Raw genomic sequence first — 25,720 nt, 5'->3', positions numbered from 1 at the left:
GACTGGGCGAGGAGCAGGCAGATCAGGCGCGCTCCCTGGGACTGAGCCGGGGGCCCATCTCCCGCATTGCCGCCCGAGGATTCAGAGGCGCACCGGTCTCGGCACACTCCCAAGCGGCAGCCCGACCTCTCCAGGGCAGGAGACCCGAGCGGAGCGGAGCGGGGTGGCCCCCCGCATGGGCTGAAACCCAGCTTGCCCTTCGCCCTGTGTCATGGCGTCGGAGCCCACGGGGGCCGACTGCTCCTTTGAGGTCGAGTGCAGCAGAGCGGCGACGCTGCCACGGCGTGTCGCGCCAGCGCCCCCGAGAATCCTCCCCGAAGTTGCACACGGGCCGCGCGGGGGACCCGGGCCCTGCAGGGCGCCGCAGAGCTGCCGCAGGGTCGCCGCCGGATGGCCGTGCAGGACCTGATCGGCGGCGCTGAGCCCCTGCCTTCCGGGCCCCCAGCCCGGCCCAGCCCGGCCCTGCCAGCCACTCCAGCAGGATGCCACGGGGGAGGGCGCCACGAGCCGCTGGGGAGAGAAGGTGCCGGCGCGGCTGCCCTCCCCACCCCAGTGGCCAGCGCAGGGCCCTGGCCAAGGCGCCCCGGGGGTTCTCTGCCCCACGTTCTGGCCGAACCCCTACTGAAACAGGCCCCAGTGACCAGCCTCACCCCAGTCCCCGGAACGGAGAGGCGCTCCCCGTGGCCAAGGACGGGATGCCTGGGCTGGACGGGATGCCTGGGCTGGACGGGCTTCCTGATCAGCCGGGTCACAGGGGTTTTCTTGGCCAGGCGCCCTCTGCGTGCCCCCGCCAGGGAAGAGGGAACACCCCCCCCAGTCGCTTCCTTTCCTGTGGGGTCAGTTCCACCCGGCCTCATCCGGATGGGTCCCTCGTCTCACGGGGAAGAACGGATCTGGGGCTGGCGAGGGGCAGCCGAGCCTGCAGGACGGACGGACGGCGGCGGAGAGGGGCCCGAGCTGCAATTCTCACAGCTTTCAACGCTCATTCCTCAAGCTCCAATTGGTGCCCGCAGCACTGTCTTGACAGAACCAGCTTGCTCTCTCCGATTGCAGCGAAATTCGGGTTTGGGGAAATTCACCTGCATTCCCCGAGTTCCAGTGATCGCGCTCTTACCCTTCTCAGAACGATCTTGCTGGAACGAGTTTACTTCCTTGGTTGCATCTGGGCTTCAGGGATGCTCTCTGGGTCAAGGGGGAGAATGGAGGCCGAAGGGGGGCTGCTGGGCTCGGCCCCGAGGGCGCAGCCTCTGGTGGGTCCTGTAGTGGATCTGTGTGTCCCGGATGGAGGGCGCTTGTGGGGGCACCAGCCCCGTCACGGATGGGGAAGGAGGGCTCAGCCAGAGTGGTTCCTTCCGCGTTATCTAGGAAAACTGGACGGGCACCACTGCAAGAGAGGCCAGCGACCTGCGTAACAGTTGCGTGTCCTCACTGATATTTTATTTTCGTATCATTTAAATAGAATTGCACCTTAGCAGTGGAAGATCCGGACAAGGTGTCCTGCATGGCTGCCCGTTTCACCAGCTGCCCCATCTGGGCCCCATCCGGGTTTCCATCATTCAGAGATCCTTAACCTGGAGTCCGTGAAAACGCTTTTCAACCAGGGGACACCTTCAAATGGGGGATTTTCCTCTGGCCGCCCCACACGGAGAGAACTTCCCTGTACGAAAATACGTGTTAGCACCTTGTGTATCCTGCCCCCCCCCCCCACTTTGGCTTTGGGCTGCGCACCTGGCCGGAATGCAGTCCAGTGCCAAGCGCCGTGCCGCTTGGCCTGCAGCGCTCCTCCGCGGCTCCGTTGCGACACCGCCCGCTCTTTCCCCATCGCGCTTCCTTCACCCACGGCCTCTGAAAATCCCCGCGGAGCCTTTCGCGGGGATATAAAGAGGGGCCCCGCTGCAGCGGGCCAGCAGACCCTGCACCGGCCGGCCTCAGCATGCAGTCGGGTGCCCTCCTCCTCCTCGCGGGGCTGCTCGCCCTCTGCGCTGAGCTGGCGCTCGTCTCCGGCATCCCTCCGCCAGGTAAGGGCGCCCCTCTGCTCTCCGGCTTCCCCACGGCAGCCCTCCCTGCACGCCGGAGAGCCACTGGGGGGAGGTCTTTATGCTCCGGGGGGGGGGTAGCTGCTGTCTTCCTGCTCCTGCCCTCCATGAAAAGCCACGCGTCTCACGTGGACAGCCCTGCCTTCCCGGAAACATTCCCAAGCTGTAGAAACAGAGAGGCGGCCTCGGCCTGGGTCCCCAGGTGCTGCCCCAACCCTTGTGGGGACAGGATGCCGCTCCCGAGGCCGGCGGCAGCGCCTCTTGCTCCAGGTGGCCGTGCTTGGGGCTCCGCGCAGAAGGCCAGGGCGAGCCACGTGGCTCAGGCTGCTGGATCGAGGGGGGGGGGCGTGGGTCAGTGCGCCGGGGGCAGCGCTTGCTGAGTGACCCATGTGCCACTGGCAGCCTCCCCAGTGGGAAAGCAGGCTGGGCTCCCACCCGGTCATGGCGAGGGTTCTTGGAGCGACCCGGCCCTGGGAAGGAAAGGCAGGGGGGTAGCCGGCCAGAGCGTGGCACAGTCCTCTGCTGGGTTCCTCGGCTAAGCTCTGGGAGCTCCTGGCCACTCGCCCCACCTGCTCCGCCGTGGGAGGGAAAGCCTGTGCCCGCCTTGGCCGAAGCAACCGAGGTGGGGGCACGGAAGGAGGGCTCAGCCCCACCCCCTGGCGATCCCGGCATCGGCTGGCTTGGGCCCGCTGGTCCAGGTGGGCTGCCGGCCAGAAGGCCCCCTCGGGGATGAGGCTGGGGGGCTGCGGCACTGGCAGTGATGCGCTGGAGGCGCTGGGCAGGGGCCGGACCTTAGGGGCATCTTCGCTCCGCTGAGACGCTCCCGGGACCGGCCGGGCCGACGCAGCCCGATGCCCTTCCGGCCAGGGGGCGCCAACTCTGGGGCTGCGGAGCCAGCTTCCCTCGCTGGGGCTAACTGGGGGGTGGGGGGCTGCGGGAACTGCTCCCTCAGGGCCCGTAGGTGCCTCGCGGCAGCCGTTCCCCATACAACCAGCGCCCGGTTCCCCGGGGGGAGGCTGGGGGTCGAGGCACGGCAAGCCTTCGGAAGCATTGCCGGCGCAGCCCCTCCCCACCCTCCGCCGCGGCTTCTGCACGGTCCGCCCTTCCTTCTGCACCACCCGCCTCTGCATCCCCTCACCTCTCCGCCAGGCTCCCTCCGCGCAAGACACGGAGCGTGCCCCAGGATCGGAGGGGGGCAGGGTCTTCCCCTGGAGCTCCCCGGGGCCCCAGAGCTGGGCCGTGCTGGGCTTGCGGGAAGCAGAAGGGGTGCAGCGGGGGTCGTTGTGTGGAGGGGTCCTCACGGGCCCTGGGCCTGGCTGGGGAGGGGTCTGCGGCCGAGCAGGTACAGGATGGGGAGGGGGCGCTTCCAGTCGCCACTAGCGATCCGCCACTGGGACCTGGGAAAGAGGGATGCTGCCGCGGCCACACTCGGGCGGCAGCTTCGGTGGGGTGGGGGGCTCCCACTCCGGGGGGGGCCGGGCAGCCCGCACTGGCGAACCTGCGAGTCCTTCCGCCCAGACATCTGCGACCTGCCTGTGGACCCCGGACACTGCAAGGCGTACATCGTGCGCTATTACTACAACCGCGCCACCAACCGGTGCCAGAAGTTCATCTACGGGGGCTGCAAGGGGAACGGCAACAACTTCAAGACCCTGGAGCAGTGCCAGAAGACCTGTGTGGGTGAGTGGGAGGGGCCGGGGGGCCGGGGGGAGTGGGCCCGGCAGCCACGGGGAAGCGGGTCCCGCCATTCCCAGAGGGAAATGCCTGGCAGGAGCGCCTCGGGGAAGAGGAGTGCCTCCCCCCAGGCGCGTCCTTGGTGGCTTTTGCTGGCCCTCCCTGGGGACTGGCCGGGGGTCCTTTGCGCTGAGCCGGACCCTCCCCGGAGCCGACGCTGGGCGGCCTCGGCTGCCGGCGCCTGCCGGGTGGGGATCCGCCTGGCCCGCAGCCCCTGCCCTGCCCCGCGGCTCCCGGGACTCCGCTCAGCCCCGGCCCTGTTTGTGCCGCAGATGGGAAGCCCGGACTCTGCCCCAAGTCTCCCCCGTACGACTCCAAGCTCTGTGGCGAGGCGTGCAAGGCCGACTCCGACTGCCCGAAGGACCAGAAGTGCTGCCCCTACAGATGCCGCCGGCTCTGCCTCTCCCCCATCTGAGGTGAGGCTGGCGGCGGGGGTCTTGGCTACCCGCGTCACGCGATGGGGTGCGCCCCGTCCCCAGTCCCCTGTGCTGGGACACGCTGGGCCGGCGAGGCCAGGAGGGCCGTGGAGCCGAGCCAGCCTCTGCCTCCCCTCGTTCTCCGCACAAGCCCCCTGCCCTGGGATGCGTCCCCCAGGCTCCGGATCTGTGCCAGGCACCCAAGAGGCCCAAGGGCTGGAGGGGAAGGGGTTCTGCGGGGGTGGGGGGGGCAGAACTCGGCAGTGCCAGCTGGTCGGGAGCAGCGGGGGGCAGGCCTGCCTCCCAGGGGAAGGGTTGGTGGGGGCATAGAGGCTTCGGTCCCGAGGGCGCCACAGGCCGGGGGGGGGGCCTCCGACAGGGGCTGGGGCCGTTCCACGCGGAGCCACGAAGCGCCGTCCCTGCTGTCCGTCTGTCTCTGCAGTGGGAGCGGCGGCACACAAGAGGCCTCCGTGTCCGGTCGCCTGCTCGGTCGCCTCCGGGGCAGCCGAGCGGGAGTGGGACAGGGCAGGGCGAAGCAAGGGATGGCAGGGGGGCCCTCAGGGTGCCCCCCTGCTCAGTGCAGGCACCACATGGCACCGTCCCTCTCGGGGGGCCGTCAGCCGCATCCCGAGGCCCCCGGGGGGGGGAGCCCCGCCCCGCCCCTCCCTGGATCACGGGTCCCACTGTCCTTCCGCTCCAACAGTCAGGCCCTTTCCCGATGTCCAGCCAGAGGCTGGCTTCCTGCAACTCGAGCCGGTCACTCCATGTCCGGCACTCCGGGATGTCTGGACCGGGCTGAGCAGCCCTGGCTGCGGGGGACAGAGCAGCCGCCCCCCAGGGGTGGGGAGCGGTCCCAGTCCTCCCGGGACACGGGCACGCTTCTGAGGGCCGCTGCCCGGGCACCAGCTGCGAGGCCCAGGAGGTGAGCAGCCCGGCCAGGCAAGCGGAGGAGAAAGGGCCCCTCTGCTCTGGGCAGGACCCTCCTCCTCACACGCCCCCTCTTCTCCTTGCAGCAGGAGCTCCGCAGGGCCAGGGCGATGGCCCCTCCCCAGACGGCGGCCAGCGGGACCCCCATCGCCTTCTCCGCCCGTGCAAACCCCCCTGCTGGGCTGCCCCCCCACACAATAAAGGCTTCAGTTCATCGCATCCTGCGGAGTGTCCTTCTTGGGAGACCTTTTCTGCCCCCTGCAGCTGCGTCTTCCAGCGGGGGGAGGGAGCCACCGGAGACCCCAGGTTGCAAGGGAGGCCCCGCTGGGGGTGCAGGGACAGGTGGGCAGCCGCAGCCTCACTGGAGCCCCCCCTGCCTGGACTGGGAGCGTTCGGCACGGGGCGCGGGCAGCTTCCCCAGCCCCAGCACGGAGGGGCGGTTCCGGGAAAGGCCGGAGCAGCAGTAGACCCTGGATGAGGCCAGGGAGGGCCGTGGGAGGGCCAGAGCAGGGGGCTGCTCTGTCCGAGGCCCAGGAGCCCACCCGGCTCCCTCGCAGGCGGCTCTAGAGCTCGGCCCCGCCTGGTCAGCCCACTCTGTGTCCAAGCAGCTCCGGTGCGAAAGAGCGAATGAGGAAGGGGTGGCCTTGGTGCCGAGTGGCAGTCCTCCTCTGGGGAAGGCACACGCCACGAGGACCCCCCACCCATCCCGAGGCTGCCGACCACCGTCCCTCTTTCTGCCCCCTGGGACTGCAGCAGCAACTGGGCAAGGGAGAGGGATCCTTGCCGGACCCCCTCTGGGCACCCCCACTCTTGAGCTCAAACGCGTCCCAAGAACAGCCTGGACCTGCAGCCAGGCATGGGCTTCTCCCCGGGCTCCCAGTAGTGGCCAGCCAGTTGGGCAGACCAGGAGCTGCACGGGCTCCGTATATTTGGTGGGCGCCGCATCGAGGTCCTTCCTCGGCTGCTCAGGAGCTCTCCTCCCGCCCCGTCTCCCCAGCGCGCACTTCCTGCACCTCCGTCGTTTCTCCCCACTGGCCGTCCGTGCAAGTCACCAGCCCCGGTGCTGGACCGCCTGCTTGAACAGCTGTCCCAGCCCCTCCCTCCTTCAGTGGCCCCTTTCTGCAGTTCTGCTCCATCCAGATTCGCCGTGATGCTGCAGTGCTTGCAGGAGACGGCCGAGCTGCGCGTGGACGTGGCCAAGGCAGCCTGATCTCGCGGGGGGGGGCGCTCCCCCAGCACGAGCCCCGCCAGGCCCTCGGGATGCATGCACGCACGCACGCATGCGGGGCGTTTATTGTGGGGGAGGGGGCGGGCACAGCGCGGGAGGGGCTGCGGGGGCTCAGGTCGCCCACTCTGTGGAGCAGAAACGCGGGGGGGGGGCGTCCCAGTGCGGGCGGCCTGCAGTTTGTGGCTCCCAGCCTCTCTCCCGGTCCCACCCCACCCCAAAGCCTCTGCAGCTCTTGCCGGCAGCTGCTCCCCTGGCCCGCCTCAACGGACTCCGGGCTATATGGGATTCTGCTCCTGGTGGAGGACAAGGGAGACCCCCTCCCCCGAATCTGCACCCCAAGCAGCCACGGGGCTGATCAGCCTGTCCAGGGGTGCTCCAAGGCAGGCCCCGCGGGGCTGACTCACCGGATGCCATCGCGGCAGAGGACAAGCGGCCCCACCAGGAGCGCGACGCGGCCACCCGACTTGATGGTGTGGCACGGCTGGGTGTCCGCCCGACCCGTCCCGCCGGCTTTATAGCCCAGCCCAGCCGTCCGTCCAGGCAGCTGCTCCCGCCCCTCAGCCTGAACGCAGAAGGGACACCCTGGCGGTGCCCCTCGTGAGTAAGGAGGGCTGAGGAGGGGCTGCCACGGCGTGCAAGCGCAGCCGTTTCGCAACGGGTCTCCAGTTTCCAAAAGCAGGTGTGTTGCACAGAACCTCCGAACCCACAGAAAGTGGCGTCAGCAGGCAGGGCGGATGTGCCCTGCAGAAAAAGTCAATTTCCACTGGAAAAAGCTCCTGAGGCCAAGTTCGACTTTTGCTTTAATGAAGAAAGGTAGGACAGCCTTTCCAATCCCAAGGTCAACAAAAGAAGGAATTCCTTATATTCAGTGTCCAGGGAGGGGCACTGACAGCTCCACAACAAGCTGCCCTCCCTCAGTTCAGCCCAGGAGCTCCGATGTCTGTGCCTTAGCAGAGGAGAGCGGCTGGTGCTTTGCAGGGGCTTGGAAGACCCTCAAAGCTGCCTCGAAGCCGGAAGGTCAGTAGTGCAGAAGGCCTTCCAACGGGCTCTCCAAGAGAGAGGAGCTGGTCAAGACGGGCAACTCCAGGGAGCTGCTTGCAGTAAAAGCTGAAAGGAGACTTCTGTATGTTGAGCAACAGCGCCTGGCAGCCAACGTAGGTAGCCCTTCCACCACCTGGATTAAAGAGATTCCTACACAGATTCATCACAGAAACACAGAACCAGAGCGAGCCGGAAGGGGCCTCCCGGGCCATCTGGTCTGGCCCCCGGCTCCAGCCGGCTCCGCTCACCACAAGCCCATCATGTGCACGTCCAGCCTATCCTTGAACACCCGCACCGATGGGGCCTCAGTGACCCCCCGTGGAAGCCCATTCCACACCCTCGGGATCCTGACTGTCAGGAAGTGCTTCCTGGCATCCAAACGGAGCCTGGGTTCCCTGAGCTTTGCTCTGTTGGAGCGCGTCCTGCCTTCCTCTGCAGGGGAGAACAGGTCTCTGCCCACCTCCGTGTGACACCCCCTCACATACCTGTATGTCGCCAACAGATCCCCTCTGAGTCTCCTCTTCTCCAGGCTGAAGAGACCCAGTTCCCTCAGTCTCGCCTCATACCCCATCCCCTGCAAACCAACCTTGTGGCCCTACGCTGCACTGACTCCAACCTGGCTATATCCTTTCTGTAACGAGGGGCCCAAAACTGAACACAATACTCCAGTTGTGGGCGCACCAGAGTCGCATAGAGTGGTAGCAATACCTCTCTCGATCTAGAAGCCGCACTTCTGGCTGTGCAACCGAGGGTGGCGTTCACCGAAGCCCCGAATGCCTAGTGGTGGGAGCACAGCCGGAATGGGTGGGGCACGGGTCTTGGTGCTGCAGAGCATGAGGGGGCACGGGAGGGCGAGCGGCGGCTGCATGTGAAGCCCAGCTGCTATTTGGCTGGATGTCCCGGTTTCTTGCAGGGGGGGGCTTTCTCAGCCCCCCCAGAGAGGGGACTGCTGAGCTCCAGGGTGGTGGGCATGCTCTTAACCAGAGAGCAGTGGAAGGCGAAGGGCTCCCTTCCTGGGAGGATCGGGGGGGGGGGGCTCGGCCCAAGGGCCAGGAGCCCCTAGCCACCTAGCAAGGCAGCCCGAGAGCCCCCTCCCGGCCGACCGGCCCAGGTGCCGCATCCAAGCCGGGCCGGTGCCACTGGGAACGAGCGAGGGAGGGTGGAGGGTGGCGGTCCTTCCCGGGGTTGCCCACCAACGGCCACTGCTGCCAAGTGGCCCTGTTCCTGCGCATCCGGCGGCACAGTGGCGGAAGGCGAGCGGCGTGCCCGCCCCAGCCGCACCCGCCGCACCTGCGGGCCAAGCTCCTCTCTGCAGCAGAGCGCTCCGGGGGCCAGTCTGGAGGCCTGGCAGTGCCCACCGTCTCTGCAGCCGTTCCGGGGCGTGAAGGAGGGGGTGGCCTGCCGTCCTTCACAGCAGCACGGACTGGAGGCACCTCGGCGGTGGAGCAGGAGGGGGGTCTGCCTGGCGACCCAGCTCCCCAGTGCCCCCCACACTCACCCCGCCCCACATTGGCATGTCAGTTCAGACTGCTCGCTCTCCAGTCGCGTGTGCAGGCAGCCCCACACCTGCTGGGCGGCAGGAGGAGGGCTGCTGGGGTGCCCTTTCTCAGGGGCTGCTGACTGGTCCCCAGAAAATCAGAAGGAAAGGGGGGAAATCCTGAGCATGCATTTGGCTAGCTCCAGGTTTTGCTTCCTTGGGAATCCAGAACTGGAGTACCTGTTGGCTTGGGGGGGCGGGGGGGGGGGGCGGAAGACATAGAAATGTAGAAACAGAGCGAGTCAGAAAGGGCCTCCTGGGCCATCTAGTCTGACCCCTGGCTCCAGCCAGCTCCGCTCACAACATGCCCGCCATGCGCATGTCCAGCCTGTCTGTGACGGCGAGAGGCCACTGCAGCTCAAATGCCCAGGCCCCTCCTCGGCCAGCAGCCTGCCAGGTGCCCGACTGCACAAGCAAGCGTGTGCTCCCCGGCCACGTGCCAGGCCCGGATGCGAGAAGGCCCCTTGCCGGAGTCACGGCTCAGGCCTGGCCGACGGCGGGGCCGACCCAGTGCGCCCTTTCCAGGCTGCTGCTGCTGTGCGGCTGCGGTTGCCCGAGGGCTGCCTGCCACCCCGGGAGCCCTGACCCATACGCAGGACCGGCGGTCACGGAAATCTCTGCCCTCTTTTGTTGACATGAGCGAGAGAGCCGGTGGATTCCTAGCCGCAGGACGCGGCATCTTTGCTCCGGAGGGGCATTCAAAGCTGCTGCTCGTGATTTGACGGCGCGCCCTCCAAGCAGCCTGGCACCACGCCAGCCCTCGCTGTGGCAGCCTCTAAATGTCAGGAGTGCGCCAGCCTGCCCGTCTGCTAAATAAGCCAGCGCTGGTAAGCAGGAACGCGACCCAGCCGAAACTGTGGGGCTGGGTGCGGGTGACTGCCCAGCACTCCCGAGGCAGACGCCCAGGTATCCGGACCCGAAAGGCACCTGCCGGCCTCTCCGCTAGAGTGCGGGGGGCTCCACCTGGCCGCTCCACAGCCTCATTTCCCAGGGCTTCAAGTGACCCCTGTGCGGCCCCCGCGTGGCGTGCTGAAGGAGCCGCGGGAGCCGGGAAGAGCTGCCGGTGGCCCACGGGAGGCTGCCCGGGGCAGTGCGCACGTGGCGGAGGAACGAAGCCCAGCCTCCGCAGTGCGCGGCTTCCTCTGCGCAAGCAGCTGAGCCTCCGCCCGGCCCCGCAGCTTCCGCTCACGGTCCAGATCAGGCCGGGGGCAGCAGAGACCCTGGGACTGCCCCTCAACAGGGTGCTTCTGATCTCCAACCTCAGAGCATCACTCTGCCCTGATGGCCAGGAGAAAGTGTGGGTTCTGAGGGCACTGCCAGAGCAAAACGAGCCTCCGTCAAGAAGGCAGGTGTGCAAAGATCAGCCCGCGGTGGAGGCAGGTGTGCGGACACCAAATGGCCGAAAAGGAGTTGCGGGGCAAGGCAGCCATGTGCAAAAGCAGCGGGATGCTTCCTGCTGATTCCGTCCTCCTTGGGGACGGGTGGATCCGGCTTGTATGGAGAAATGTTTCTTGCTATGACGATTGCTGTTGCTCATCATTACGCAAAGGAACATCTGGCTGTGCTGTGTGTCGCGGCTGAGGCAGCTGGTCGGGCGCACAATCGCGACTGCGCTTGCAGGAAAGAGCCTTCATACACAAACAAGCAAGCAAGCAAACGGATGCACTCGCACGCACAAGCACCCACACAGAGGACTACTTGCTGCTGTTGCGTGTCTCTGGCACAATCAGACCGTGAAAAAGAGGGGCTTGCTTTGTTCTCAGTAAATCTCGCACGTTCTGGGCCAAAATTGGCAAGGTTTTCGAGAGCTACTTGGTGAGCGCAGAATGCGTGGGCCATGGAAGAGAAAGGGGCTGGGCAGGGGAATGCAAGATTGGGGGGGCAGCCTTATCTGCCGTCCCCCCCCCCCCATTGCAGAATGAGCTTGCCTCACTCCTTTCTCGGGCTCCTGGCCAACCCAGTGAGACCCTCCCATTTTCCCAGTTGTTTTAGTGGAAATCTTGGTGCGGCTGCCAGGTTTTTCCTTCCATTTTGCACATTCCAACATTTTAAGTTCCAACATTTTAAGATGCATGCTGTGCACTTGTGTCATACTGGGAAATCTCTACCCCAAATGGGGAAAGCGGAGGGAGGCGGGGGGAGAACACACAGAGGAGCCGGCCAGCGAACGGATGCATTTATTGCAGGGGCAGAGAGCAGGGGGGCGGCCCGGCGGGGGACGCACTGTCCTCCCCGCCGGGGAAGCGACGCGAGCGGCAGGGCGACTGGCCGCCTGCACTGGCCACTTGGCTGCGGAGGTGCCCGGCCGTCAGCGCCTTGGAGCACATGGAAGCAGCTCCTGCCACCGGTTCGCTCCAGGGCGTGCTGTGGAAAGAAGGCGAGCCGGTCAGGTTGGGGAGGCGGGAGGAGGGGCCCCCAGGCCGGCAGGGCAGCGGAAGGCCCTGGCCAGGTCAGGGAAGGCACGGGCTGCCCTGCACGTCTTGCCAGCCGCCCCCCCGATGCCCGCGCGGGGGCAGACCGGCCACCTCCTCGCCAAGTTCCTTGGCACGTAGGAAGGAAGGTGGCCACAGCCGTGCCTGCAGCTGGGAGAGGGTGGCCTGGGCGGGCAGTGGGGGCATGGCAAAAGCCCCGTCCGGGTCTGGCACCGAAGCCACGAGGCCCGCGGGGGCCGTGGGAAGCCAAAGGGCCGACCAACCCTCATGCTGCCTCATCGGGCACGGGGGGGGGGGGGGGGGGCCCGGGGGCTGCTCCACCCCTCATGCTGCCTCATGGGGCGGGGGGGGGGGGGCGTGGGCCCTGGGGCTGCACCCCGAGCACCCTTCCAGCCAGGACACAGCCGGCTTCCAAGGGCCCCCGTGGGCACGCCTGGCTCACCTCAGACGGCCTTGAAGCAGCCGATATGGCAGCCGTACCGGCAGCACTTCTGCATCCCGGGGCACTCCCAGTCGTTGGTGCAGTACACCCCACATATCATGACCACATCTTTCGGCGAGGTGGGGCAGCGCCCTGGTTTTTCTGCAAGAAAAGCGTGCATCATGCACGGGCAGGGCAGGGCAGGGCAGGGCAGGGCAGGGCAGGGCAGGGCAGGGCGGCACGAGTCCTGTGCCCCGGCGGTGCCCCACGACACCACGCGGAGAGCAGTGATCCAAGGCCAGCCCCGATGCCCGAGAGGGAGAGGCCATCGGGGCACCGAGGACCAGCGGCCCCCAGGAGCACGACGCGGCCACCCGGCTTCATGGTGCGACACGGCTGGGTGTCCGCCCGACCCGTCCCGCCGGCTTTATAGCCCAGCCCAGCCGTCTGTCCAGGAGGCTGCTCCCGCCCCTCAGCCTGAACGCAGAAGGGACACCCTGGCACTGCCCCTCTTGCGTAAGGAGGGCTGAGGAGAGGCTGCCACGGCGTGCAAGCGCCGCCGTTTCGCAACAGGCAGGTTTCGCATCGCCAAAGTGGCGCGGGGAGCGTCCGAGAGGGCTGTGCTGCTCCGGCTCCCAGGTGGTGTTGGGCAAGGGCAGGAGGGGCTGGGCTTCCCGGAAGCGCCCGGATGCCGTTCCGTGTGTGGGCGTCCCATGCCCAGGCTGAGGCAGAGGGACAAAGGGCCCCGTGATCCGGCTCCGCGTGTCCCAAGGGCTCCGGGCCCTGGGTTGCTGCCTGCATGGACGGGGCCCCGCAGAGACCACCCAGGGGACTGGCCGTGGTGGCCCCTCCCAGCTTCCTGGCCAGGTGGGACAGCCCTGCTGGGCTGGGACCCCAAGCAGTCAGGTGGTTTCTTTGTCAGGCACCCAGAAGGCTGCTCAGCTGCTGATTGCAATGAAAACTATTCTAACAGATTGCTACACACCCCAGCGTGCCCTGCATTTCAGGAAAGGCTCCGCCTCCTCAGCGCAGCGCCATGGGAGTGCCGTGAGAGGCTTGGCACGAAGAGTCTGCAGATCCCGCAGGTGCAACCGCAGCGGGGGGCCAGCATCGGAGCAGAGTCGGCCCCAAGCCCCACGGGTCCCGGCATCCCTGCAGCTCCTGCCGGGCCTCTGAACGCCCTGGGCACCTGCTTCTGCCCAAGCGAGCATAACAGCAGGTCCGGGGGAAGAGGCCAGTGCGGCCTCTTCGGCTCCCTTCAAGCTGCACGACAACGCAAGGGCAGCCGTGCTGGATCAGAGCTGTGCTCCACCCAGAGGCAAGGCAGCTGCCCACGGGACCCCTCCAGCAGGACGGGCAGGACCTCCCGGGCCCAAGCTCCGTGGCGCCATCCAAGCCCTCCTGCGCGGGTTCGTCTCCCACGGGCGTTCGGCAGCGGCCTGTGCGCCGGGCCACATCCCTGTTGCCTGGGGGCCGTCCATGCGGAGGAGTTTCTCCAGCATTTCTCGGAGAGCAAAACCGCCAAAGGCGGAGGAGTCCCGCCACCCGCCTGCTCTCGCACGGCCGTGATGGACACTAGGCACCCCTGCAAGGTCCCCCCGCTGCAGCAGCGGGGAAGGTGGCTCTGTGCGGGGAAGCGGCGGCTGCCCCAGTCTGTGGCCACCTCGCGCAGGGTCTCGTGGCGGGCCAGCCGGGGAGGCGAGCCAGCTCTTCCCACGGGCCTGGGCTCCGGCCCCGGTCCCCTGCCCTGCCCTGCCCTGCCCAGAGACGGCACGTACTTGTGCTTGGCTTGTGTGTCTGGGAGGACCCATGTGGCAGGTGACTAATCGGGATGGAAGGGCGCACCCGGCATGCATCAGAGAGGCAGGAATGCTCACCTTGTGTTGTGTTGTTGTGACTTAAGTAGCGATGGTTCCCTTTGGTACCTCGTGCCGGGAGTGTTCTGTTTATGTAAGAGCACCAAACATCGCAAACGTTTGCCATGGACCTCAGAGGGTCCCAAGAATCCCGGCCTGCCAGAAGACTCTTCCTGCCCCCCCAGGGCTGCCTCTCCGCCTCTCAGGCCCTTCCTCCCCGCCAGCTCCTCCTGGCTGCACCCTCTCCCCCCCCGGGACCCCCACTGGCCTCGGCATCTGCAGCCTCACCCCCTCTTCTTGTGACCCTTTCCCTTTGCCTGAGCGCACCCCCTCCTCACTTCTCCCCTGCGGAATCCCACCGGAGCGTGGCCTCCTGTCTAACAGTCAGTGCAGCTTGCCCCCCCTCCCGGGCCTCCCACCTCTCACACCTCGCTGGCCCAACACGCGCCATTTCCAACTTCCATCAGACTTCGCAGAGCCGTCGTTTTCCTCTGCGCCGTTTCCTTGGTCCAACTGGCTGGCGCTGTGCCAGGTCGCCTGGTCCTCTCCGAGGCTCGGTCTGCATTCCCTCTAGGCTGCTCACCTGGCTGCGAGGGCATCGACTCGTTCGGCAGAGGACCACCGAGTTAAACCCGTAACGCGGCCCGACAGGATCCCGCGCAAGGGCTGGGCGCAGAGGCCTCTGGGGAGTGAGGGTGGCGCACTCGCCTGGCAGTGCCCGTGCAGCACCAGAGCCTCCCTGCCCGGGAAGAGGTTGGGCTGGGCACGGCGGCGCCCTCTCCGCTGGCACCTGGGAGAGGACGGGGGCGGCGGGAGGAGCTCCAAAAGCAGCTGCACAGCAGCCTTGCCCAGGCGCGCCTCGCACTTGTCATCCACCCGGACGCGTCCCACGAGGGAGGCTCGTCCCAGAGGCCTTCTGGGGAGCAGAGAGAGCCCTCCAGAGGGGCCCCGCTTTCTCCAGACCTTACTAGATGGATCTCCTGGAGGGCACTTGCAACAGAAAGCTGGCCTTCTTGGGCCTTCTGGCGATGCGCATTCATGCCACCGTCCTTTCAGGCTGAAGCTCTCATGTCTTCATTAACATGGTGTGCGCGCACACACTCACACACACACTCACACACTCCTGCACCCCGCTTGTTTCAGAAGGTCCAGCACTAGCTCCGACTTCATTTTCCTGAGCAGAGGTCTTGGAGGCTCCCGGTGGCCTTTGTTCCAGAAAGGCAAGATGCAGGTCCAGGAGACCCCCCCCCCCCACATCCAAGGGCTTCCTTCCTGGGGGAGCCGGGCAGCAGCTCTCTCCCTCTCCTCTTCAAACTCTCCAGCCAGACTGCCTGCCACCTTCAGGCCCAGTGAAGAGAGACGGAAAGATCTGGCAGGCTAAGCCCTGAGAAGAGAAGACTGAGGCGAGACAGGACGCCTTGGCAAGCCCTGGAAAGACCGCCTCAGAGCGGCCGGGCGGGATCTCTTCCCAGCCATCCCAGAATGCAGGACACGGCATAATGGGTGGAAGTTACAGGAAACCAAGTTCTGGATGGACACCAGGAAGGAGTTCCTGAGTGTTACATAGAAACAGAGCGAGTCAGAAGGGGTCTCTCAGGCCATCTAGTCTGACCCCCAGCTCCAGCCCACCATGTGTATGTCCAGCCCATCCTTGAACACCCGCACCAATGGGGACTCAACCACTTCCCGTGGAAGCCCCTTCTACACCCTTGGGGTCCTGACTGTCAGGAAGTGCTTCCTGGCATCCAGATGGAGCCTGGGCTCCCTGAGCTTGGCTCCCTTGGAGCGCATCCTGCCTTCCTCCGCAGGGGAGCACAGGCCACGGCCCCCCCTCCACATGACAGTCCTCTTGCAAGGAGCCTCCGTGGCCCTCCTGCCCCACACGTCGTCCTCACGACAGCCTTGCAGGCGGGGAGTCCGGCCTTGCCCAACACACTCAGAGAGTTTCAGGGTGGAGGGGGGACCAGAACCCACACTCCCCAAGTCCTGGCCCAGAGCTCCGTGCTACCCACGGATAACAGGTGGGGGCGCCCCAAGGCATGGAGGGAGTTGGGGAGCCGGACTTGGCTCCACGTTCGCTCATTTTGCCTCGCCTGTCTCAGTCTTAAGGAGCTGCCTGCTTGCACTTGCTCAGAGCTCCTGCTTGTCTCTTGCCCCGCATGTGGCTGGCCCAGACTTCCTCGGCTAGGCCTCCCGCCCGCCCCCAGCCCAGGGCCACCCTCCCACAGAGATGCCCCAGGCGGGCTCTGAAGGGGCAGTCCTGTGCAGTGCAGCCTGAGGGGCTGGGGGGAGCCCACAACTGCCTGCAAAGGAAGGCCTGCGCCTCCCACCATGCCCAGGCAGCCGGGCGGCTCCAGGCGTGCGCCTGGAGGCGTGCCTTGGATTGCAGAAGCCTCTCCGGCGGCTCCTTGCGTGTCTGCCCCCGCTCTTCTCTGCCGCGACTCCCTGTTCCGAACTGGCATCCGAGGAAGCAGCTCAGAGACGAGCAACTTGCTTCTTAGTCTGACCGAGGTCTGGCAAGGGTTCTCTCTCGCAGGGTTCCGTCCTGGCTGGAACCTAGCGCAGGGCCGGCTGGATCGCCAGCAGAAAATGCAACCGGCACGCCGGCACAGCTGCCCTCCTTCCTCTCTCGGTGGCTGCAAAGCGACGTGGCTGCCAGCGAGGTAAGCAAGACTGCGCGAAGCAGGTCCGGAGCGGCCCGTCGTGGAGCCGTTCCCTTCCATTGTGCATGTTCCGTCATGAGTGAAGCGCCATGAATGGGCCCCGTCGGTTTCGTCTCCCAGTCATTCCAGAACAAATGTGCACCCGCAGCCAAGAGAGGCCAGCCTCTCCTTGGCCAGAAAGGACCTGGGCTGCGAGGCTTCTCCCTCCCTGCCTGTCTCAGGCCCTGGCCCTGGCCCTGGGCCCCCTCGGCAGCACCTGGCCCGAGGCTGCGGCCGCTCCACTTGCTGGCCGGCCCGTGGCCCCAGGAGTCCCCTTCCGGAGGCCCCTCCTGGCGAAGGGGAGTCTGCCCAGAAGTCTCTCCTGGCTGCGGGTTGCGCGGGCTCCACTGCAAAGGCTCAAGAAGGCACCACTTAGTTGAAATTACATGGCCAAAATGCGGCACTCTCCCATCACCAGGAACACTCCAAAAGCAGAATGATAGGGAGAGGAGGCCGAGACGGCTGAGCGCATGCGACTGCAAGCCGATGCGATGTCCTTCACAGGCGCAGCGAGCTCAGCGTTGCCTTCGGCAAACACCGGAGATCAGTTCCCGAAGGCCCAGATGCCGCTTCCCCGTCGCTGTGGTCTGCTGGATGACCGAGGGAGCTGGAGAGCTTCTGCAAATATTGAACGATGGTTAAGCAGCAAATTAATATTTGAGGAGGCCGCAGCCACCTTTCCGTCTTGGAGAGGCAACATTTTCCAGCCTGGGCAGTTTGGTCCAGAAATAGGCTCGGCGGAAGGAAGGGGAACGCAGGAATATTTGGGAGACAGAGGGCTGGGGAGGCGGCATCACCGTGTCCCTGCCTCCAGCTGAAAGCCTTGCTCTGCTAGGAAAGCAGCAGCTCCTCCTTCTAGGGGCAAGAGCAGCCCTGGGGTTGACCTAAGGGGCAGTCCAGCCCAGGCTGAGGCGTCCGGGGAGGAATCGGCTGTCTTGCGCTCTGCCCTCGCATGGCATTCCGCCCCACGTTATTCTGCGTCCCTCACAGATTGCCTGCCTTCTGCTCTCCTCCAAGGCACCCCCAAATAGTCACAGATTGTTTTCACCTGAAGCAGTGGGTGCCTGTTTGTCTTCTGTTTGGATCAGGAAGGCCGGACCGCCGTGGCGTCTGGCCGCAGCTCCCCTTGTCCCGATGCAGCTCGAGGCATCAAGGTTCTCGTGGTGGCTGGAGGGTCGGCAGTTCATAAAACGGCTGTTAGCATGCCTAGCCTCGTGCACCATCCTGCCTTTCGTCCTCCACCATCCAAAGTCATTTTCCATTTTTTAATTTGAAAAGTGCATTATTTATGTTGATTAAAACATTTCACTGCTCGCTAGGCAACGCAAGACATCAAGCAAAACATTATACTGCCCATTAAACAATATAGGCCAAACGAAAATGAAGTGAAGAAGCAGAAGTCAGATAATCACAGCAGTGGGGGGGGGGGGGGGCTGGGCCCAGGCAAAGGCACCGCGAAACAGGAAGGCTTCGTGGAGCGGGGGCCAAGAGCTGCCAGCCGGGCCCCTGGAGGCCGGGCCCTCTGCGAGCCGGCGGCCAGAAAGCAGAGGAGGCTCTCTTCCGCATTCCTCCAACACCAGCCATCTCATGTGGGAGAAGGCGCTCCTTTGGACATCTCTAGCCCCGGCCATGGGGCGGCACGTGGAGCGAAGGCTTGGGAGCAAATTGGCCCCCGACACCCCATGAACCGGGCACAGGCCCCCGGGGGAACCCTTGCGGCCCCAGAGCCTTGTTGGGCATGACTGGGCCAGGAATAGGGCTGGGAGCGCGGCTCAAGAGTACAGCGCCCTGTGGGCTCCTGCAGGCCACGCTCCGGAGCTCATGCGCACTTTGTCTTCCAAGCACACGGGCACGTTTTATTTAAACCGAGTCCTTTTTGTGGCGCTCTCCAGGGCGGTGGTCTTGGCCGGAAGCAGCGGCTTTCGCCCTCCCAGCAAGAGTCAGGGGAAGCCAGCAGTTCCCCTGCCCTGTCAGGTTCTGGGATGGAAAGCTTAGATGGTCCGAAAGTGCTGGGGAGAGAGCACTTTCAGCTTATCCAGGCACGCCATCCCAAAGTCTAAGCTCGAGAGCAGCACAAAGGGTTGCTTTGGCCTTTCTCAAGCGTTTCTTAGCGGCTTTTACTGGAGATTCTACTTTGTCGTGCCGGCTCACGAGCCGGCTCCGGTCACAACATGCCCACCATGCGCACGTCCAGCCCGTCCTTGGACACCCGCACCGATGGGGCCTCAACCACTTCCCAGGGAAGCTCACCCCACACCCTCGGGGTCCTGACTGTCAGGAAGTGCTTCCTGGCATCCAAATGGAACCTTGGCTCCCTGAGCTTTGCTCCTTTGGAGCGCATCCTGCCTTCCTCTGCAGGGGAGAACAGGTCTCCACCCATCTCCATGTGACATCCCCTCACATACCTGTATGTCGCGAACAGACCCCCTCGGAGTCTCCTCCAGGCTGAAGAGACCCCGTTCCCTCAGCCTTGCCTCATACGGCCTCCCCTGCAAATCGGCCTCCAACCTTGTGGCCCTACGCTGCACTGACTCCAACCTGGCTATATCCTTGCTGTAATGAGGGGCCCAAAACTGAGCACAATACTCCAATTGCGGGCGCACCAGAGTCGTGTAGAGTGGTAGTAACACCTCTCTTGATCTAGAAGCCATGCTTCTGGCTATGCAACCAAGGGTGGCGTTCACCCTCTTGGCCACCGCATCGCACGGCTGGCTCACGTTCAGCCTGCAGTCAACCAGCACCCCGAGGTCCCTTTCACGAGTGCTGCTCTCCAGCCACTTGTCCCCTGACCTGCACTTATGACACCCATTCCTGTGCCCCAAGTGCAAGACCTTGCGCTTCTCCACACGGAACGCCATCCTGTTGTCTCCTGCCCACTTCCATAGTCTGTCCAGATCCCTTTGGATCCGGAGTACCTGCTCCTCAGTTGTGGCCACTGCTCCAGTTTTAGTATCATCTGCGAATCTGACCAGTAGACTGGTCTCCCCTTCTTCCATGTCATTGATGAAAAGATTAAACAGGATCGGCCCCAGGACAGAGCCCTGGGGGACCCCACTTATCACTGGCCGCCATCCCGATGATTCCCCGCTAATGGCTACCCTCTGCTTTCGGTCAGTCAGCCATGCCCTAATCCACCGGACGGTGCTTTGGTGTATCCCAAAGCTCCGTTTCTCCACCAGGATATCATGGGGCGCTTTGTCAGAGGCCCTGCTGAAACAAGACAGAAAGGTTGCATAAATTCACCCATCTCTAGCCAAGACGAGGAACGGCGTGGCTGTTTGGGGTCAGGCCACCTCCTGCCCAGTGTCCCGGTTCCGTCTGATCGAGCAGGGGCAGGAAAGCAAAGCCCAGCCCGCCCACGTGCCACGCACAGACAGGGGGCGCAAGCGGCCCGTGGCTCGTCAGGCGAGGCCTTCCAGGGCAGGGTTGATGGTGCCTTCGAGTTCTGGATGGGCCCAAAAGCAAGTCGCCCGCCCCGCCCAGGGGGCTCTCTGTCCAGGGGCTCCGATTTCCACCCAGGCAGCTTGGACTGCAGCTCCCACAATCCCCCAGCCGGCCTAGCACCACGAGGGGGCCCGGAGTGCAAACAGCGCCCCATGATGCCCAGCGGGGGGCTGCTCGCCGAGGCCCGCAGGGAGCAGCCGAGTCGCTGCAGCCGAGCCGGGCTGCAGGCTCCAGCCACGAAGCAAGGGCGGAGGCCAGCCGGTCAGGGTGCTCGGGTTTCGTGGCATGCTGCTCGCTCAGGCCGCAAGCACCCCCCACAGGCTGGTTTTGCTCAGCCGTCCAAGACAACCTGCTCACATCCGGCCCATTTCACGCAATCTCCCCCTGGCTTTCGAGAAACAGCCAGCCCAACGGCCACAGCGCTCTTGCATCACCTTCCCCTCTGGCAGCTGAGCCAGCCCCTGCACGCAGGGCCCGTGCTTATAACCCGGCACCACGGGAGGCTCGGCACTCAGCGCTGGCTCCCGGCTGCACCATGAGGCCCGGGCTCCTCGTCCTCGCGGGGCTCCTCGTCCTCGGCACTGCGCCGACGTCGGCACGGAGCCCAAAGCGGCCGTGTCCATCTGGAGGTAAGCAGGGCGGCCAGGAGCGGCCCTGAGCCACCCGCCTCGGCTGACCCTCCGCCTGGAATGTCCCCCACGGAGCCAGCGGCCACTGCGCCCGCCCCCCCTGCCCACGCCCCCAAGCAGGTCCAGCAGGGGGCTTTCTGGTGAAAGCCTCTGTTCCGTTAAAGCCGCCCAGCCGGGCCAGCTGTTCAGCACAGAAGAAGAGAATCGCTGAAGACCAGCCGTGTCAGCTGATGAGGGAAATGCAGGGAAGGGGGATGCCCTCCCGCCCTCCCTTCCAGGCCACCAAGAGCCGGCTGCAGCTTGGGGGCGGGTCCTGCTCCTCCGGGGACACCCATCGCCCTCCAGCCCGATGCCGCCCTCTGGGTGAAGAGGCGGGCTTCCTTCCGCCCCTGCAACTTGCTCGCCCATCTTTCCCGGCACGGCTTGAAGCTGTCGGATTCTTGGCCAAAGCCAAGCTTGTCTCCAGGTCTGCTGGCCCCGGCAGGACGGCCGGCGGGGAATCCCAGCCGCCTTGCTGCTTCGGAACCGGCTCCGAGGCAACAGCTTTGGGGGCTGCACTGCAGGAGGAGGCGGCCGCCACCCAAGAGCGAAGGCGCCGTCCGAGTGGGCGAAGAAGGCCCCGCGCAGGGGCTGCTTGGCCACAGCGTTGCGCCCATCCCAGCCACACAGGGAAGGAAGCTCGGGCAGGGCCTGCCCCCCTGGCACACAAAGGCGGGGCAGCGAAGGGTGGAGGAGCCCTGGTGGGGGTGGTCTGTGAGCCGTGGGGGAAGGGGGCGCCCCTGGGAGCTTCTGCATCGGGCACTGCGGCACTTCGTCTCGCCTCTGGCACATGGGCCCTGACCAGGTCAGGAGGCGCCAGGGACTGGAGGCAGAGCTGGGCAGGGAGCGCTCGTCGCGATCTTGCCTGAACCTCTAGCTGCGCCGGACCCCCGTCCCAGCGAAGGAGGTCCGTCGTGTCGCGCGATGGGGCTGCGGTGCACCAGCGACCGAAGCTGAACGTGCCAGCAGGGGGAGCCGCAGACACACACAGCCCCCCCCCCCCCCAAACACACACACAGCCCCATCCCAGGCACGTGTGTGCAGCAGTCTGGCTTGCCAAGTTCAGCGGGATGCTTCCAAACCAGTTTGCGCTCTGAGCACCGCAGCTGCTCTGCCCCACAGCAGTGGGGTGCGCTCCCCCAGGGGCACTGGGAGATAAGCCCGTGCCCCATGCGTGTCGTGCCCCCAGCCTGCCTCTGCGCCCCCTGCCCCCTCGCTTTGCACACATCCAAAGGCGGGGCGAGTGACCGCACGACGCGGTCGGGGCGAGGGTGTGATTCGGGCGGCCGGAGGCGCAAAACGGGCCGGCTGAGGAAGGCGGCCCTGCCCGGCACGGCACTCGCGTGGCTCCTCTGTTCCAGGGAAGCCGGGAGCGTGCCCCAGGCCCACCGGCGCCGGCCTCTGCGTGGAGAGTTGTTCTGCGGATGACGCCTGTCCGGGGGACCAGAAGTGCTGCAGCAACGGCTGTGGCCACACCTGCCAGACTCCACTGCTCTCTGGTACGCAGGCGCTTCCCCCGTCCGACCAGCCTTGTCTTCCACGGGGCGCTCCACTTGCTCGGGGGGGTGAGGGGGGCAGAGGGGCCTTCGCAGAACGGACGCTCCTGCCCTGTCCGGAGGGCTGGATGAGGCCAGGAGCTGCCACCCTGCTTGAACAGGCCCCGGCTGGGACTGGCTCATCCGTGCAGTGCCTTCCCAGTCCCCCAGCCAGCCCGCTGGCCCAGCACCCCCAGCACCCATCGTCCACCCATCCTGCCCATTTGCACGCCACTGCAAGAACCCACATCACGCTCTCTGCGTGGCTCTCCGTGGCGCTGGGCTCCCTCCGCACATTGTGAGGCTGCGGCACGGCGGCACGGCTGCTCTTACGTCCGGGAAGCCCAGGCGTCCGCATTTGCTGAGCACGAACCCATTAATCTGTGTAAGTTTATTTTTTCTCCTTCCTCCATTTCGCCATACCGTGAGCACAGCATAATTCACCCACTGGGTGTAGCCTTCCCCTCATGCCCCCGAATAGCCACAATCCAGGCCGTGGAAACCTCTGCCGTAAAGCACGCCTCTGCCTGCAGTGTGCCACAAGGGTCTCGAAAGATGAAGGGTGTCCCTGCAGGAGGCGTTCATCCCGTTCCAGGCCTCCTCACAGAATCACAGAGGAGCCGAGCTGGAATGGGGCACGCCGTCGGGTGCAAGCCGCTCCTCAGTGCAGGGCTCCAGGCTAGCCGTCCCTCTCAGGTGGCTGTCCAGTTGCAATGTGGAGACCCCCTGGTGGGACAGCCCACCTCCCCGCCCCCAGGGCACGGGCTGCACTGCGGTGCTGCAAGCCCTCTCGGTCTCCGGCCGGAACCTGGCTCCCGGTTACCTGAGCCCATTGTCCCGTGAGACCCCAGTGGCCGTTGGAGAACTTGAGCCGTGCGGTCCCACCCCCCAGCCTTCCCTTCTCGAGGCTCCACTGGCCCAGCCGGCCCTCCTCCAGGCATCCGGCCCGTGGCCTGCCCTCCATGCTTGTCCGAGAGCACAGGCAGTGGCTCCGAGGCTGCTCGGCCGGGCCCTTCGTGACGCCGGGATTCAGCTCCCCGGCCCCAGAGAGGCGAACCCTTTCCGAGCGAGGCGGTGCTCCTGGGCCTTCGCCCATCAGTCCCGAGCGCCAATCCAGCCCCTCAGCTTGATCTCCCCCTGGGCGAGGAAGGCCCTTGAGCCCCTCTGGGGGCAGACGGGGCCAGAAGGAACTGCACTCACCCGCCTTTGCTTTGCCAGCCGCTCTCATTTTGCCGACACGCCATCTCTCCCCTGTCTTTGAATAGGCGCGTATTCGACGAAGGCCATTTTCTCAGTCCCAGGAAGCTCAGGTGGCTTTCAGTTTTGCGGCGCTGACGCCCCGCACCTTTCTTTACAGTCAAGCCCGGGCAGTGCCCCAAGTTCAAAATCCCCCCGGGGCTGCCATGCAAGCAGGAGTGCTGCGAGGACGGTGACTGTGGGGGGTCCCAGAAGTGCTGCCCCCTGGGCTGCGGCAAAATATGCTTCGCTGCAGGTAAGGCGGGGCAGGTGGGCCTTGTCCACACCCCTGGCACGTCCTCTGCCCCACACTGCGCCCGCCCCACGTCTCCGCACATCCGGTTCTTGCCACCACGGGACCCAGAGGCAGCTGTGCCCTGTGAGTAAAGCCCCCCCCCCCGCATTTTTCTGAGGCCCGAGCACTCGAGAGCGAGCCCCGTTTGCAAACGTTCCGGTCTCCCGGGAGAAAATGCAAGTTGAGAAAAAGCAAGCGGTGCTCCGAGCTCCCACCCCGAGCAGGCGCCCCGTTCCTCCCGCCTCCTCCGTCCTCCAGGGCCACCCGCCCCTCGCACAATCGCACCTGCTCGGAGCGAGCGCCGGTCTGCTCTGCGGCTCTCCTCGGCCGTGTCCGGGTCTTGGCCGGGGGAATCCCAGCCGCCTTCACGGGGCAGGGACTCCTTGCCCGAGAGCGCATCGCTTCGCACTTCCTCGCACCGACCCGCACTTGCCATTTCGATGCCTTCTCCCTGCTCCAAGGGTCTCTTTGGCATTCCTTGCCATCCCCGTTTTGTTTCAGCCCCCTTAAATTATTTATTTGTTTGTTTGTTTAAAATATTTGTATGCCGTCCTGTCGTGAAAACCTCAGGACGGCTCACATAGGTAAGACAATAAAATATAACATAGATAAAATTATCGACGCACCCTGGCTGCTGGCTGCAATAAAATTCAGGGTTTTAAACCGGAGCAGCCACTTTTTCCCTCAAGGAAGCCAAGATGCCTTACGTACCCTCCCTCCTCCATTCCGTTTTGTCCTTAAAACAACCACCTTGCGAGGTGGCTTAGGCTAAAAGCAGTGACTGGCCCAGTCGCCCAGGAAGCTGCATGGTCAAATGGGGACTAGAAGTTGGATCTTCCAAGTCCCAGTTTAACACTCTAACCACTAGGCCGCACTGGCTCTCAGTCATCAGCAAGCCAGACCGCTTTGCTTCTCAGGCTGAGTTCCAGATCATCCATGAATTCGTTGCAAAGCGTTGTTCCCATTTCAGGACCCTGCGGCACCCACTGGGTGCATCCCACCCCTGGGAGAAATCGCCATTTTCTCACTCCCTGCTTTCTGTTCTTTAACCAGCTCCTGATCTGGAGGAGAACCCTGCTTCTCTTATTCCATGACTCCTAAATCTGCTCAGAGACCCCTAGTGAGGGGCCTCGTCAAAGGCCGTTTGGAAGTCCAAGCAAACCATCATCCCCGTGCCTGTACTTGACATGCTCAAAGCATTTGAAAAACTGGAAAGGCTCGAGGGCCGGGGTGGCATGTTGGCCCGGAGCGCCAGCCTGGGATCCGGAGAGTCCGGGTTCTCACTCAGCTGCTGGGGGACTTTGGGGCAGTTGTAGGTTGTTGCAAGGATAAAATTGAGAGGCAGGGGGAGATTATGCAAGCTCCCCACCTTCCTTGAAGGGGAAAGGGCAGCAAAGGAAGGAAGGAAGGAAGGAAGGAAAGGCCAGTGAGGCAGGAGATGCCTTTGTAGCAGCTGCGTAGACTCTTTGCGGCGTTGCAAATATTCCGCCGTGCTCACGGAAGGGCCGTCCAGGCCGGAAGCGCCCACGCCCTGGGCTGCATTTCTGGGCGCAGCCGAGCCCCGCCTGCCTCTCCCCAGATGCCCATCACGAACCCGGAGCCGGGCCGGCCGGCCACCGCTCCAGCACGGAGCAAGCCAGAGAGCAGGGCTGGCGGCCGGCCACGTCTCCTCTTTCTCGCTAATCTGCCGGCTGCCTTCTGTCCTCCCCAGGGCCACCGGCTCCCCCCGATTCTCAGACCCAGCCTCCCTCAAAGCAGCAGACTTCGCCCGAGTAGCGGGAAGGGGCCGCTGCACCTGCTGCAGAGCCGAGCGAGGGCCACTCCGCCGCGCCAGCACAGAGCCGCCGGCCGGCAGCCTGCTCCTGGGCCACGTCCAGCTTGACCTCCCCGGACTTGACCTCCCCGGCGCCAGGCGACGTTCTCCCGCAGAGCTGCTGCTTTTCGAAATAAACCTGCACGAAAGTCTGGCTGGGCGTGCCTTCCTTCCCCGTGGATGCGGCTCCCGCTCGGGAGGCCAGGAAGCGCTTGCACGGAGCCCTGCAGGGAGCCGTAGGGCTGCCCGGGGACCTGAGCCCCGGGTTTCCCCACACCCGGATCCACCCCGGCTGCCACGGGGGCAGGGGGATGCAGGGGGATGCACCTCTCAGGCTGCCCCTTCCTCTTTAGCCTCTGTTGCCCGCTGCAGCTTTGGCCCCTGGTGGCCCAGGGCTCT

The 25,720-nt window shown here is 65.2% G+C and overlaps 2 protein-coding genes across 2 annotated transcripts; both read left to right on the top strand.

Annotated features, from left to right (window-relative positions):
• The first annotated feature begins 1,933 nt into the window (after nucleotides 1-1,933).
• On the top strand, nucleotides 1,934-4,185 carry LOC123018848 (kunitz-type serine protease inhibitor TCI-like). Its single transcript, XM_044421283.1, has 3 exons — nucleotides 1,934-2,018; nucleotides 3,555-3,716; nucleotides 4,043-4,185. The coding sequence occupies exons 1-3, from the start codon at nucleotides 1,934-1,936 to the stop codon at nucleotides 4,183-4,185; spliced, it is 390 nt and encodes a 129-aa protein (XP_044277218.1).
• Nucleotides 4,186-20,265: 16,080 nt separating this feature from the next.
• On the top strand, nucleotides 20,266-25,475 carry WFDC3 (WAP four-disulfide core domain 3). The gene is made up of 4 exons (XM_044421314.1): nucleotides 20,266-20,403; nucleotides 21,804-21,941; nucleotides 23,335-23,469; nucleotides 25,220-25,475. Exons 1-4 carry the CDS (start codon nucleotides 20,310-20,312, stop codon nucleotides 25,282-25,284), a joined length of 432 nt encoding a protein of 143 aa, XP_044277249.1. The 5' UTR covers nucleotides 20,266-20,309; the 3' UTR covers nucleotides 25,285-25,475.
• Nucleotides 25,476-25,720: the final 245 nt, after the last annotated feature.

Source organism: Varanus komodoensis, unplaced genomic scaffold (assembly GCF_004798865.1).
Source record: "Varanus komodoensis strain SLA01 unplaced genomic scaffold, ASM479886v1 scaffold117, whole genome shotgun sequence".
In the NCBI taxonomy this organism is placed as follows: domain Eukaryota; kingdom Metazoa; phylum Chordata; class Lepidosauria; order Squamata; family Varanidae; genus Varanus; species Varanus komodoensis.
Note: the sequence above shows the minus strand (reverse complement) of the source record. Positions and strands in the feature narration are given on the sequence as shown.